This window comes from Ochotona curzoniae, unplaced genomic scaffold (genome assembly GCF_017591425.1).
Source record: "Ochotona curzoniae isolate NIBS_2020 unplaced genomic scaffold, NIBS_Ocur_1.0 contig_66, whole genome shotgun sequence".
In the NCBI taxonomy this organism is placed as follows: domain Eukaryota; kingdom Metazoa; phylum Chordata; class Mammalia; order Lagomorpha; family Ochotonidae; genus Ochotona; species Ochotona curzoniae.
In genome coordinates, this window is record NW_024466512.1 from 11,991,641 (window position 1) to 12,005,233 (window position 13,593).

General features: G+C 43.0%; 1 protein-coding gene across 10 annotated transcripts in view; it reads left to right on the plus strand.

Annotated features, from left to right (window-relative positions):
- ABLIM1 (actin binding LIM protein 1) overlaps positions 1 to 13,593 on the plus strand; it is a 187,725-nt gene that overhangs the window by 163,586 nt on the left and 10,546 nt on the right. For 4 of the 10 annotated variants that reach the window (XM_040992053.1, XM_040992054.1, XM_040992056.1 and 1 more), the window contains 5 exons: positions 4,873 to 4,977; positions 6,588 to 6,635; positions 9,504 to 9,644; positions 11,805 to 11,896; positions 12,895 to 12,991. In XM_040992053.1, the coding sequence (XP_040847987.1) occupies positions 4,873 to 4,977; positions 6,588 to 6,635; positions 9,504 to 9,644; positions 11,805 to 11,896; positions 12,895 to 12,991 (483 nt within the window). Of the gene's footprint in view, positions 1 to 4,872; positions 4,978 to 6,587; positions 6,636 to 9,497; positions 9,645 to 11,804; positions 11,897 to 12,894; positions 12,992 to 13,593 lie in introns of all 10 variants that reach the window. The other 6 variants (XM_040992055.1, XM_040992061.1, XM_040992059.1 and 3 more) reach the window with 5 other exon arrangements.

A 13,593-nucleotide genomic window follows, 5' to 3' on the forward strand; every position in this document is an offset into this window, starting at 1 on the left:
GAGCTTTAAAATGGGACAGCATCTCCCAGGACCTTCTGTGGTCCTCATGGACACATCCGCTCAAGCTCCTGGAGTTTGTCTTGCCATCTTGGAGGAGTTATATTTTTAATGGATGTATGTGCTAAAGTGCTGTATTCAAGTTAGTCTGACCATCTCAGTGACAGCCACCAACCAGCCTCCCAAGGTCCACGTCCACTTGCTGGTCCTCATTTCTGATGCCTGTGACCCAGGCCTGAGGAGCTCACTGAGCCAGGGATGCCCGTGCAGGCGTGGAGCTGAGCCACAGTCTGCTTCGTTGGCTTCCCCACCCAATCCCTGTCATGTCCATGATATTTCCAACCTTCCATGCAGCCCCGCAGTGTATTTGTCATCCCTGGCAGCCATTTGGACAACTGCAGGGCTAGCAATTGGGATAACCTGTTCTGCCATAGATTTGAATTGCTAGGAAACAAGCATGGATTTAGTACTTGCTGCAGGAAAGCATGAGTCTTTGAAGTTTTAGACAAGAACCAGTACTCCTGAAACTGTCAGAAAATTCTCGATGCTGCTCCACCTTTGAGGTCCCTTCCAGCTTGTTGCTTATATTTTTAAATGTAAGCACTGAAAGTCCTGTAAGCCAGCAGTTCTCCAGGAGGGACCATCAGCCAAATTGTGCATCAACATTCCTGTTCACTTGTCTTGGAATAAGTCAGTTGACTTCTCATGGAACCCAAGCAAAGAGTGATGAGGGACAGGTGTTTGGCACAACAGTTAAACTACTTCTTGGGACACTGCTACCCACATAGGTTGCCTGGTTTGTGTTCCAGTTCCTTCTTTTGTGATCCAGCTTGTATGCACCCTGGAAAACAGCAGATCCTACTACCTGTACGGGAGACACAGATGGAGTTCCTAGCTTCTGGCATCAGCCTGGCCCACCCTTGGCTATTTGGGGATTGAACCAGCAGATGAAAGATCAGTCACTCAACCTTTCTCTGTCTTCCAAATATCATGGAAATAAAGAAAGAAAGAACCAAAGGAGAAGGAAGAGTAGAAGCATTTCAATTTATTAAGCATGGTGAGAATTCTGCAGGTGAATGATCTCCCAGCAACTAAAAACCTGCTTAGTAGACTGACAGAAAAGAAGCAAAAAATGAAGGCCAAGAAGTATAAATGCAATTCTAGAGTTTCTCACACAGCAACTTACAGTGACCTAACCCAAGACAGATTAGAAGGAAAACAGGCCTGTAAGTGTAACATGTGCTTTCATATGGTATATACATGGCATAATAAACAATGTCCTAGCCCAGGCTGACAGATGATGATGATAATGGCAATAATAATAATAATAATACCTTCCAATTATGCTGTGATGCCCACTCCCCCCACCAAGATTACCTTGCCCACGTAATGAACTAAATGCAAAACCTCCATAGGATCTTCATTACCCACATAGGATTATTTCCTGGCAGAGAAAGGTTGAAAGTTATATCATTTGGAGGCAGTGTTAGAAGTTAAAAAGAAGCCTTGCCTTGGAAAATTTTCCTTTCTTTTGTGAAAAATGCCAGGAAGTTTTCATGTCTGTCTAAGAACTGAGCACCTGGCATCATCCTCTACCCACAGACCTTCTTCCACAAGGAGCCATTGCCATGTGTGCTGGGCATGTGACGCTGAGTCCCCTTTCCCGGGGTTGTGGGAAGTGTTGAACAATTAAAAGTGGGAGTCATGGTGCAGTAGTTAAACTGCCACTTGGGACGCCTGCATCCGCCCCTGCTTCAAATCCAACTTCCTGCTAATGGGCACTCGGAGATAATAGATGACTGCTCCAATACTTGGATTCCTGACACCCACATGGGAGCACCAGAGGGAGTTCCAGGTGATGGCTTCCATTGCTGCTTAGTGGCAGAGGGTCTTTGAAAAAGGAAGGTCTTCATATATGGACACATGTCTAATTGTCATTACCTTGTGTGTGCTTGACCCTGGCTAATATTGGTAGATGCAACAGGGCACCATTGGTTAGGGGCTAGAACCAAGAAGGACATTTTTGTAAAGCAGCTAATGTTCTAAGAGGACAGTGGAGTTAGAGGTGAAAGGTCATTGCAGTGTGGTTCCAAAGCAGGCAGTAGACAGGACTCGGGATATACAGGAAGAATCTTCAAAAGACATTAAAATGAAGCTGAAAAGTAGAAAATCCCAGAAAAAATAGTATGCTTTCCAAGTACGGGTTACTCCTGTTAATAACTTTCTTTTCAGAAAGTATTTATTTTGTTTGTGTGAGAGGCAGAGAGAGAGAGTCAGGATCACATAGTCAGAAACAGGCCAAATGGCTCATCTCCCCAGTGCCCGCGGCACCTAAGACTGGGCCAGGCAGAAGCCTGGAGCTGAGAACTCAGTCCCAGCCTCCCACATGAGTGGCAGGGGCCCAGCTCCCTGGAGCATCACCTGCTACCTCCCAGGGTACACATTAGCAGGAAGCTGGAATCAGGAGCCAGTCAGGGGCTCCCACCCAGGTGCTCTGGTGGGGGATGTCCCAAGCACCGAATGCCACCTCAGGCACCGAATGCTTGTCTCATTAAGAATTTTCTAACATTATCAGGTTCATTTTTCTGAAGCTATCTAGGGCCCATCATTATGGGAACATGATGCCTTTGCTGTAAGCGAGTGTCTGCCTTGTTTAACAGGTTAGAGAAAGGTAGCGTCTGAACTTACATTGGTGCTTGCTAAAGTGATCCAGTCAACAGCTGTGGAATGAATTAGTGGGCCTACTTCACTCATTCGTCCATAGCCATTTATTAAGCACCTGCTCCTGAGCAGACAATAAACCGAGCACTGTGAGTGAAGAACGAGACTGAATTCTACCTCGGCCGTGGGGTGGACAGAATTTCTCTCAAAATTCTTTCTTCCCCAATTCACCTCTCTCTGGGCTTTATAATCCTCATTTTTTTTTTCATACCTGAGTAGCTATTTTACCATAGGAGAGTGGCAGTAAATGAAATCACTTTCCTTTAAACTGGCTGTTCCAATACATGAGGCATTTAGGGTCAGAATTCATCATTTTAGTTGACTTTGTAAAATGTAGAAAAAGAGAAGCTTCAAAATGCTCATTACCAAAAGCCTGGAATCTAAATTGGAGCCAGTGAGCAACGCAGCTTCCAGATTTGGAATGTCTTACTGTGCAGTTGGTCCAGCCCTAGACTCTGGTTACCTAAAAATATACCTACGGAAAAATGGAAACCATTCAGCATATTTTGATATTCTTGCAATTAACTTCCTCCATATCCTGCTGGCCAGTTTTAGGACAATTAGATGTGAAAAGAAGTGGTTAGAGTTCTATTTTCTGATGACCCATGATTTAAGTATTTGCATCAGTCAGTAATAATCTAAAACTATGTTTCAGAAGGCACAATTGGAGAAATTAAAAACAGCCTACAGAATGTGACTGTTAATGATGTGCCTGTTAATATGTCTGTATCTAATAAGAAACTTGTATCCAGAACATTTAAACAACCCTCACAACTCAACGGTAAAGACATTAGCGGTACTAATTCGTCAAGTGTCGGTAGCCTTGGGACTTCTGTCGTGTTCTTGGGCTAAGATGGTCACACACAGGGGAGCAGGAGGAGCTGTGAGAGTACTTGCTAATCTCTGCCCAATTTTGCACAAGCCTCAGTTCATCCCAGAAGCTCCCTTGGTCTGAAGGGGTGCCCGTGGCAGGATGACTTGTACAGTCATGCCCCAGTCCTCTGTGCCAGCCTTCCCCCTTCCCCACGCTCTTCCTGAGATGCACTGGACTGTCCAGCACAGTACCCGATCCCGGTGCTCCCACACTCCACAGCCCTGCCCCATCCTGCTTGCTCATGGTGTTCCCTGTCCTCTTCAATAGGGGCCTTCCTCCTCTGCCCGTCCATCCCGCTGGGGAGGGGGAGGGGACGTCCCCTTTGATGTCCAGCTCAAGGCCAACATTTCTGTGCATTTCCTGAAGAATTCCTGACACCTGAATATATGTTTCATGCCATTTTTCTTGCAACTGTGAATAAGCCATCATGTGCTGTTTATACCAGAAAGGAGGGAAAAACTTTGCATAGGATTTCAAATGGTTTTTTTTAAAATATATTTTAATCGTTTTCCACAAACTTTTTGAATTCCCTTGTATTTACTTTCAGTCTTCTTCCTTGGCTAGACTGAGGGCCTTGAGGGCACAACCATAGCTCCTTCCTCTGTCCTCAAAAGCAGTTCTAGTTCTCAGTCGGAGCAAGCTTTCGGTATGTGTGCTAGTGACTCAAGCACAGTGCCTGGTGGAGCCTGTCTTTGATGAGAAAGATAAACAGGGGTAGAAATGGTCCCCTAGCACCTGTGGGGAAGGGTCTGATTATACTTCACATGTTTCAAAATGGGGAAAACAGAAACATACACTGCAGTGAAGGTACCACATATTCTGAAGGGGAACGATGGGGGACCACACAGGTTTTCCCAGATCTAACCCTCATTGGAACTTACCATCATGCCCTGAACTATCTGGGTTTGCAGAGCCCAGCCCTCCACATGCTTGGGGTTTAACCCTGTAACTGCTGATTGTGCATCAGTAGCCAGGGACCTTCCATTCCTCCACATGCATTTGCCATCTAATGCATTGGCTGCAAGTTCACGACTTCCAACCGCATGCCATTGGAATGATGCATCTGACTGCTTGGAACCTGGTTCCACCTGACCTCAAATCTTTCCTTTGGGAAACTCCACCTGGTATCATTTTTGCAAGCCAAGTTGGTAAATGGAGTTATTTCTTTAATTTCTCCTTCCTGATGTACCTCCTTGTTTGGAATTTTTTATTGCACTTGCTTTGTTTCCTTGATTGCTGTCCCTTCTCTCATTTTGTCTTCTCCATTCTTCTCATTGGAGGCAATGAGCCATCCAGCGGCCGGAACTCCCCTCTCCCTTACCGGCCAGACAGCCGCCCTCTAACACCAACTTACGCTCAGGCCCCTAAACATTTCCATGTTCCAGGTAGGAGCCGACACGTCTCTGTCTTGGTGTCCTGTCGCCGTGTAGAGTGTAGCCTTGTAACCTCGTCTCGTCTCCATTTTCATGCTCACGGTTGACAAACCCTAAATTGCAGGATCTGACCACCGTGGCCTTTCAGATTTTTTTTTTTAAGTGAAATGCCAGGTGATGCAGAAGGTTTCTATTTCCTCAGATTTATTTTTAAGATAATGGAAAGCAGAGGGTTACAGTGTCACGTTTTTTCTTTTACCAAAATTTTAATTCAGCCTTTATCTTTCTATGATACCATCCCGTGGCTTGAAGTTATTGCCTGATGATGACAGTGGCAATCTGGTTATCATTTCATCCTGAGAAGTGAGCCACAGTGTCACCTGGGAATACTTTGATATTTCCCCATGGGGAGATTTTTTTCCGATGGACTTTACCTTTGAGAAGGCTATAAAATGGGATGAGTGCCATGACTTTCTGTGCTGTGTAACTCACAGAATTGGCCACCTCCCCAGCCCACACAGATATCTTGCAATTTAGGCCCGGTGCTGCAAGGTTTGCACTAGAAGTCACAAGCGCTTACTCGCTGTCACAGTACAAATCATAATTTGTCACCAGCTGAAAAAAATTAGAGCCCATCAAGATTGTAGTCTTAGAGTCAGTTCAACATCTACAGGTGGGATTGGCCATCACAGGCCATGCTGTTATTTTTCTATCAGAAATACGTTGTTTTCCTTCATTTCATGACTAAAGTAATTTAGTGAATTATGTATATGTGTATTTGAGATCTCTCTCTCTCTTTTTTTTTTTTGCTTTTCTTTCTTTCTTTTTTTTAATAAAGCAAAGGAAAGTGTAATGAGATATAAACCATTAAGCTAGGACTTAAAATTTTTTCATTAAATGTTGGTATTCAGTATATATTTGGGCTTTTCATATGAAGCATTCCCCTGCCAAGATCTGGAATTGGCTTAACATTTATAGCTCAAGTGGAGTGGTGGCATAATCAGTCCTGTATAAGTGTTTGAGTAGTATTTAGAATTTCTTTTTTTTCCGGTTTCTTTTAATTTGACCTATAACAATTAGGATTTTGTTGACCATCCTGTCAGCACTCAGCTTTGTCCATTAAAAGTATTTCTATGTTTTTTTTTTCAAGTACCCTTAATTTTCCTGCATTTGCTTTCCACCGTTCCATTCATTAGTTGCAGAGTAAATTGAGCCACTAGTGTCTGCTGGTAGCTCAATTTCTAGACAGTAGCAGTTTGGGGGTATCCCTCAAACCTGTTATGTCTTCCACATTGTTAGAGCACCTCCACTGCCTGCATTTCTTCCTGTTTTAATTCCATGTTCAGTGAAGTGTGTTCAAGAAATAAATGGCTCATGAACCCGTTACATGTCTGTAAATCCTAAGATGTATTACAAAGGCATACATATTGCTTGTGTCTGTAGAAATTCGCTCATTTCTGTGACCTTTCCTTCAAATAAAGTCAACTTTGTAATACAAGAGTTAACCTTCTGGGTTATTTCTGTTCAGGAGTCTTCAGTTTGGTGTGCCCTTTGGTTGGTCTGTTTTCCCCATCTCCGAAGTGGCTCCCGTAATCACACATCTTTGCTTTTCATTTCCACAGATCAAGGGATCAACATTTACCGAAAACCACCCATCTACAAGCAGCACGGTAAAGCCCCCTTTCCTCCGCGCAGCCCTTAAGCCACAGTCCGCGATGTCCTCTTTGCTTTTGCTGCCCTCCAAAAGGCTTATCCGCTGCTGCCTTGGAGACTCAGACTGGGGTGTCCAGCGTAATGTGCCTTTGTGATCTACTAAGGTGCAAATATTGTGAAATGTATTTTCATGAAAAAAGACCACTTACCTTGATTAGAAAGGTTCCGAACAGCCCATTTCTGAGACCACCAAAGCATGTTATTATTTCATTCCTGGAGAAGGGAAAATATTAGCCACTCAGCTATAATCATCCTAATGGAGATTTTTTTTTTTGGCCAATCAGTTATTTAACCAACCTCTAAAATAATGTTGATGAGTTTCCAGTTACTCTATTTAAGACTAATGAAAACCACCTGTGAAAACTCAGTTTGATGAAGTGTCTGATAGGGCCTGTGGTGACTGTCAGGCAGATGGGACAGGAGCTGGGGTGGGTGGTGGCCGTGGTCCCGCTTCCTACCTGAAAGGCTTGGTGATGCCCTAGCTGTCGTCATGCAGGGTTCACTCTGCCCCTGCACACTAACATCAGTGAGTTCGTTCATTGTGTTCCCAGAACTCCCACAAAAAAAGGATGGAGATTTTCTTTTTAAGCTCAGGAAATCACTTCGCTTTATTGTCTGCCACCATTGTTAGGTCCCAGAGGTGTAAGTACCACTGAACTTTCTGAACAGAGAGCCACACATGATCCTCAGGGCTTTTTACACACTGGGACACAAGTTGTGCCCGAAAACTTGGAGGTTGCTTTTAAAAACCACTTAGAATTAACGAACTCTTAACAATTCAGATGACGTGAAAAATCAAATTGGAGCAGCATAAGGAAAAAATTTAGGCAAAATTCTTAGAGAAATTACAAGAGAAAATATGTATTGTATTGGGTCAAAGCTACAGAATGTGGTTTTTTCCCCCTCATCTTTTTTTTCTTTTTTTTTTTTTTTAAGTTTTACACCATGTGCTTGCTTTTTAAGTTTGTTAACATTGTTTTTGTTTTTGTTTTTGTTTTTATGGTTTAATGTCCTCTCACACACTCATTAACATGTGAATGTTTAACTTCTGACTTCACCAATTCTAATACGTAAGTACTATTTTGAAGTCATGCTTTTTTTTTTTCAGGTTACAAGTGAGATTTCCAGAGTTGTACTTATTATTAAAGACTTTCAAAATATTGAAATATCAAGGCCCTTTCTCCTTGAACAAAAATAATCAAAGAATTCATATTTAAGGTTAATGAATAGCATTAGATTATCTGAAAGAAATAGTTGGATTCTTTTCATTATGTTTCTTTGACTAAAGTCTTCCCTTTGGTCTATGGTGACACAGCCAGGGAATAACTTCCCGAAGAATAATCCCTGAAACAGTCTTTACATGTCAAAACACTAAATGCTGTAGCCACACTTGGTGTCTGCCTAGAGGCATTTAGAAAATACTGGATTTAATGGAGTCACATATAATATAATATAATAGAATAGAATAGAATAGAATAGAATAGAATAGAATAGAATAGAATAGAATAGAATATATAATTTATATTTATATTTATTGCAGGACTTCTCAGTCTTCCATCTGCTAACATGTTTTAACTATTTTTAACAAGAGGGTTTACTCTGTTTTCTAAGCAGAAGTTACTTTCTCATGAGATCAGAGATTCAGAGAAATACTGTTCTATTCCTGATCAAGATTTTAAATTTGATTGTTGGGAGACTTTGGTCAAGTTTAAGCAAATTGAGGCTGAGGAGATTGTTAAAATAGAGGAATTAGAGCTGAAGATTTGAACAGTTACTTATAATACTAACTATCTTCAAAAAGTCCATGGAAAATGCATATTATGAAAAACTAGCCATTAAGGGTTTTTTTTTTTTCCACCAATATAAACTTACCTTTTAATTTCATTTTCCATGAACTTTTCAGAATGCCTGCATATGTGGGCCTAGGAGGGAAAAAATACATTCTTAAAAAAAACCTGAGTCTTTATAAATATATTTTACCACATTTGCTGAGCTCCCAGGCCACTTTGTAAAATGAGTCTGAGCCATGGACTAACCCTTTAACCTGATTGGTTGGCTCCATCTGTGATTCAAACTAGGACTTTAAGCCAGTAGAGCTCCTCTAACCCCAGCTAGTATTAACTTTGGGAATTAATTCTACTGTTAATTTGACTTCTGTTTTAAAATTGGTTGACTCACTTCTATGTACAAAGCTTTGAACTAAACGATGATATTTCTGCAAATTGAAAGTAGGTGTTTCTTATTTCATCAAGGAGGCATATTTAGTATGTAAGGATTTAAATAAACTGAACCAATATATTTGTGGCTTTCTGCCCAAAACACAGAATCAGTCTGCTTTCTAAAATGGGCAGCTGTGGTCCAAGAGAGCATCCTGTTTTTTGGCTTAGTCCTTTGATTTCAAATTACTAATTCAGTTACTCAATGGGCCTTTCTACAGTGATGTTCTAGGTTTGCACTGTCCAGTTCAATAGCAACTAATGACGGGTAACTCCTGAGCCCACAAAATATGGCTAGCACAGAACTGAGGAACTGAATTTTCATCTTAATCGTTTTTGTTTGATTTTATTTATTTGGATTTGATAACCATGTTTAGCACGCAGTGGACAGTGCGGTTCTTGAACAAGGCTTAGCTGTCCAGCAGACACTTCTGTTGGCAAACAAGGGGAAAAAGTTGTCGGAAGACACCGCTGAGTGATGGGGCAGTTAATAAGGGTGATAACTGGAATTGGAACTTTGTCCAGGGAACAAGATAGCCTGGTCAGTATGGTTGTAGCCCTGGCCTTACAGATCGAGAGCTAAGCCACCTGATTCCCATCTAGATGCAGCTGCCTTGGCAGCCCAGAACAAGTCTTCAGAAGACATCATCAAGTTTTCCAAGTTCCCAGCAGCCCAGGCTCCAGACCCCAACGAGATTCCAAAGATTGAGACGGACCACTGGCCTGGTCCCCCCTCACTGGCCGCCATAGGTATGCGACTTTTACAGCTACGTCAAATGGAGAGTTCCAAGTGGAACATTTCTTTGAAACCCATGAAAGAAAGTGTGCTCTATCATAAAGATGTTGAATGAAAGTGCACACGAGAAGTGGGACCATGAAAAGAATGAACATGGCATTCATTTGTGTAAGAGATACTTACAAGCCAACAAGCCACAGTAGTGCATCTGCCAGAACCTTGCTTTAACCAAACCCACTGAGACCCAGAATTGGTCTAAAACAGGTCATTTATATGAACGCTGGCAGTAGCAACTGTAAAATCAGCCCCTCTCTGATCACAGTTAAGTCAAAATCTTGTGACAAAAACGCCGTCTCCAGCTTTAAAGTCTGTCTAGTGTCCCAGGGAGCGTGATTTCTTTCTGTGAAATCTGTTTCAGACCAAATCTGGGTGGTAGTTAACAGTTCTCGTCGCAGCGTATCTTAACAGGGAAGCACGCTCACTTTCTTCCTGTGGCCACATGCTCGCTCCATCTCTGGGAAGGGCTCGGACAGGGTAGCAGGTGTGTCCTGCAATGCCACCAGTATGGAACCCCGTGATGTCTCACCTGTCATTCCCATGGCTTCTGTGTTCAAGTGTCCTGTCAGAGCTGCACCATTCTTTGCGTTATTCTTTCATATCATGTCTGTGTCTTGACTATTTTGTCACTAGTGAGGTCTCTCAGCCTCAGGAGAGGTCCTAGCAGAGCCCAAGGCTCATCCTGGAAAATGTGGTGAACAGCTTTTCCGAGTTAGAGCAGTTTAGGCCCTGTCAGCCGTGCAGAAGATGGGACCATCCTACCACGTGGCTACTGACAACCCAGAATGCCCTCACTTTTCCAAAACATCCGAATTAATCTTCCTCATCATGCCACACTGTCAGGTTATTTTTAGAATCACTTTTATCCAAAACAAGCAGATTTTAAAGCAGCTAATAGTTGGAATCAATGTTACCTCCTCAACCCATTATTCACAAGCATTCAAACCATTATGTTGAGATCTAATGTTTGTGGACTTGTATGTCCTCAATATTGTTAATATAAAGAGAGAAAACTCACATGGACGTTTATCATTTTAAGAAGTGAGATTCACTTGGCAGCTTTTCTCACTGATCACTTCATTTGCTTCAGGAAGTCCCTGGGGTCCCCCCCCAGGTCCCTGGCTCGGTCGTGTTACTTACTGTGAACACTAATAAAGCCATGTTGTAGGGGAGAATTACATTTTTATTGTTGGAACTATTGCCACTAAGTGGTTTAAAATTCCTTTAGACGTCTGGTCTGTTCATTGGAATAATGAACACTAAAACCATTAAAGTTTATTTTCATTAGATTAGCAAATGTTCCTGTTTCCTCCCAAGCCAGATTCGTTTTTGGAAAAACAGCAATTATCTCCATCTTCCAAACACTCACAGATTTCTCCTTTCCATTCCCTGTCTCCCCTTTCCAGGAAGCTAGAAAGTTGTACCTAATTTGGCATATTGTTCCAGACTAACTTTTTAGCTGTTTAAACACTACTTATCTATCAGTATAAAACTCTTTTGTGGCCATTTTTCAAAGGATGAAAAAAAAATTAGAGACCATCTCTTGAACGAAATGCTGGCAGTCATGCGTTGTAATGAGTATAGTAAGTTCACAGAAAGCAGCATGATCATATTATGAAAACCCTAAAAATACTCAGAAAAGGTGAATTTAAAAACAAATCATCACCAAGTGTGGCTGTTTTACCTGTTCCTTGGCATTAGGTCGATTTAAATTCCTCTCTTTTTGAAATCGGATCCCAGGGGTGTCCAAATTATGACTGGCAATGCACTCCCTTCTTCCTGTAGTGAACTCTGACCAGTAGTTAATGGAATGATGTAGACTCAGTCGCAATGGCAAGCCCAGTTCTAATTGAGCGGACTAGTTCTTGAAAGACCCCAGTGCTTGAGGCGTTTACATCCCACCCTGAACCCACTTGTTCGAGGGGCCCTGTATTCTATGAAAAACCCAGGAAGTAGTTTCCCCTTGGTGGCAGGTGCTTCCCCCCTTGTGGTGTTCCTACAGCCATGTACAAAGCCACTATAGGCCCCACCTGCCGAACAAAAACTGATGGACTAGTCCTTTAGAACATCCCACTCCGGAGACTGGCAGGTTGAAGTTGTCTTTGCCGTGGCATTAGGAACCGACACGAGACGCAGATCTGGTGGCAGGGAGGAAGACGACGAGGAGCTGCTGAGACGCCGACAGCTTCAGGAAGAGCAATTGATGAAGGTTTGTCCTTGAACTGAACGACTACTCTGTGTAAGCCAGCAAGGGAGGCAAGAAGTGGTCCTGACCCTCAAGGGTAGACAACACAGACACTCAGTACCTCGAGGTAGCACCATATGCCCCAGGCTGAAGAGGAGCTGACCTTGAAGTGGGGGTGGGACATTTGGGGTTCCACATGTGTGCAGGTGTGTGTGTTGCCAGGATGCTGAAAGCCAGGTGAAGCAAGGCACCTTTCTGCCCTGTGCCCTCTCTGCTGAGGCTCTTCCCTTGGCATTAAGCACCTTTGCAAATAGTTCTCCAGGACTCTTAGGACCTTAGATTTCAAGCTGAGCCAGGAGAAAGAGGGAAACAGCCAGCAAGTGGCTTCCTTCATAGCCCCTCTCCTCCAGTGAATGCCTGCAGCATGGCAGGATTGCCATGAGACAGGCTGGTGAAGCCTTTGAAGTGTTTTCCGAAGATGTGGGGAGTGCCATGACATTAATTATGTGTGTGTTGGGGGAGATATCAGGGGACATTTATGATACATCCTAGTTTTGTATAATATATAGCAAAATGTAATTGGTGTTCTCTGGGAGTGATGGATTGTGGATTACTCATCTTCTAGATTTTCCAAGACCTGTTCAATGAGCAAATATCTCCACATTTTTCCTATAAAGAAATGAATGCTATTTATTTTTTAAGGATAGGCCCACCAATTCCCTGTCCATATCAAACACTCAGATGCACACACGCACAACTTCTGAGGTCACATGCTAGCACTTTGGGGGAGGGAAAAAGAAAGAGAGCATTCCTTAAGCCCAGCTTAGGAAAGTGGAGCCTCTACACTGGAAAGGCTAAGCAGGGTGTAGGATCCAGAACCTTCCTCTGCAGCAGCCATAGGCTCTGGGGCCGCATACATCCAGGCCATCCAGAGTCAAACTCTTTGCAGGGCCTTCAGGAAGGACACTAATGTCTCATGACAACGCAGGCTTCATTTGTATTTTTCTCTTTCCATTCCTTAGCTGAACTCAGGCCTGGGGCAGTTGATATTAAAAGAAGAGATGGAGAAGGAAAGCCGGGAAAGGTCAGCCAGTCGCCATGACTCTCCCATCCATTCAGGTAAGCAACAAGTCCCCACCTTACCAAGAGCCAAGACCCGGGAGCCTGCCCGGACCATTGCAGAAGAGACAAGACCCCTTGTGGTGGGGTCTGTAGAGTGAACTCTAGGAAAGGAAGGGGGTGCACCCACTTCCAGTCAACCTAGATGATACGCAGCTGTGGCAGTCCTTGACATACGTGCTTCCTGCCTTCTGGGAACAGAGAAATTATGGGTGGATGTCAAGTACTGTGAGGGGCCAATTCCCACTTGCTAGTTCTGTCTTCTACAGTGCTTGTCTCAAGGGCAAGCGACACACAGAACTCCCTCAGATAGCAATCCTATATCTGGAGGATAAGGCCAAAACACTTCGAAAGCATTGTTTTAAAACTCTCCTGTTCAATATAATATCTGTTCAAAATAATCCTGACACTTTTGAAGGAAATTACTTAGACACTTGACTGCTATTGCCTATGAATCTATTTCCCTGTTAGTATTGAAAACTAAGCTGATATATCTAAGTGTATTCATCAACATGCCATAAGCCAGTTGTGGTTTTAATAAGCAAGGTGTCTTCTCTCATGTTCTGAACCTAAAAGCACAAGCCTCCTAAAGCATCACATTA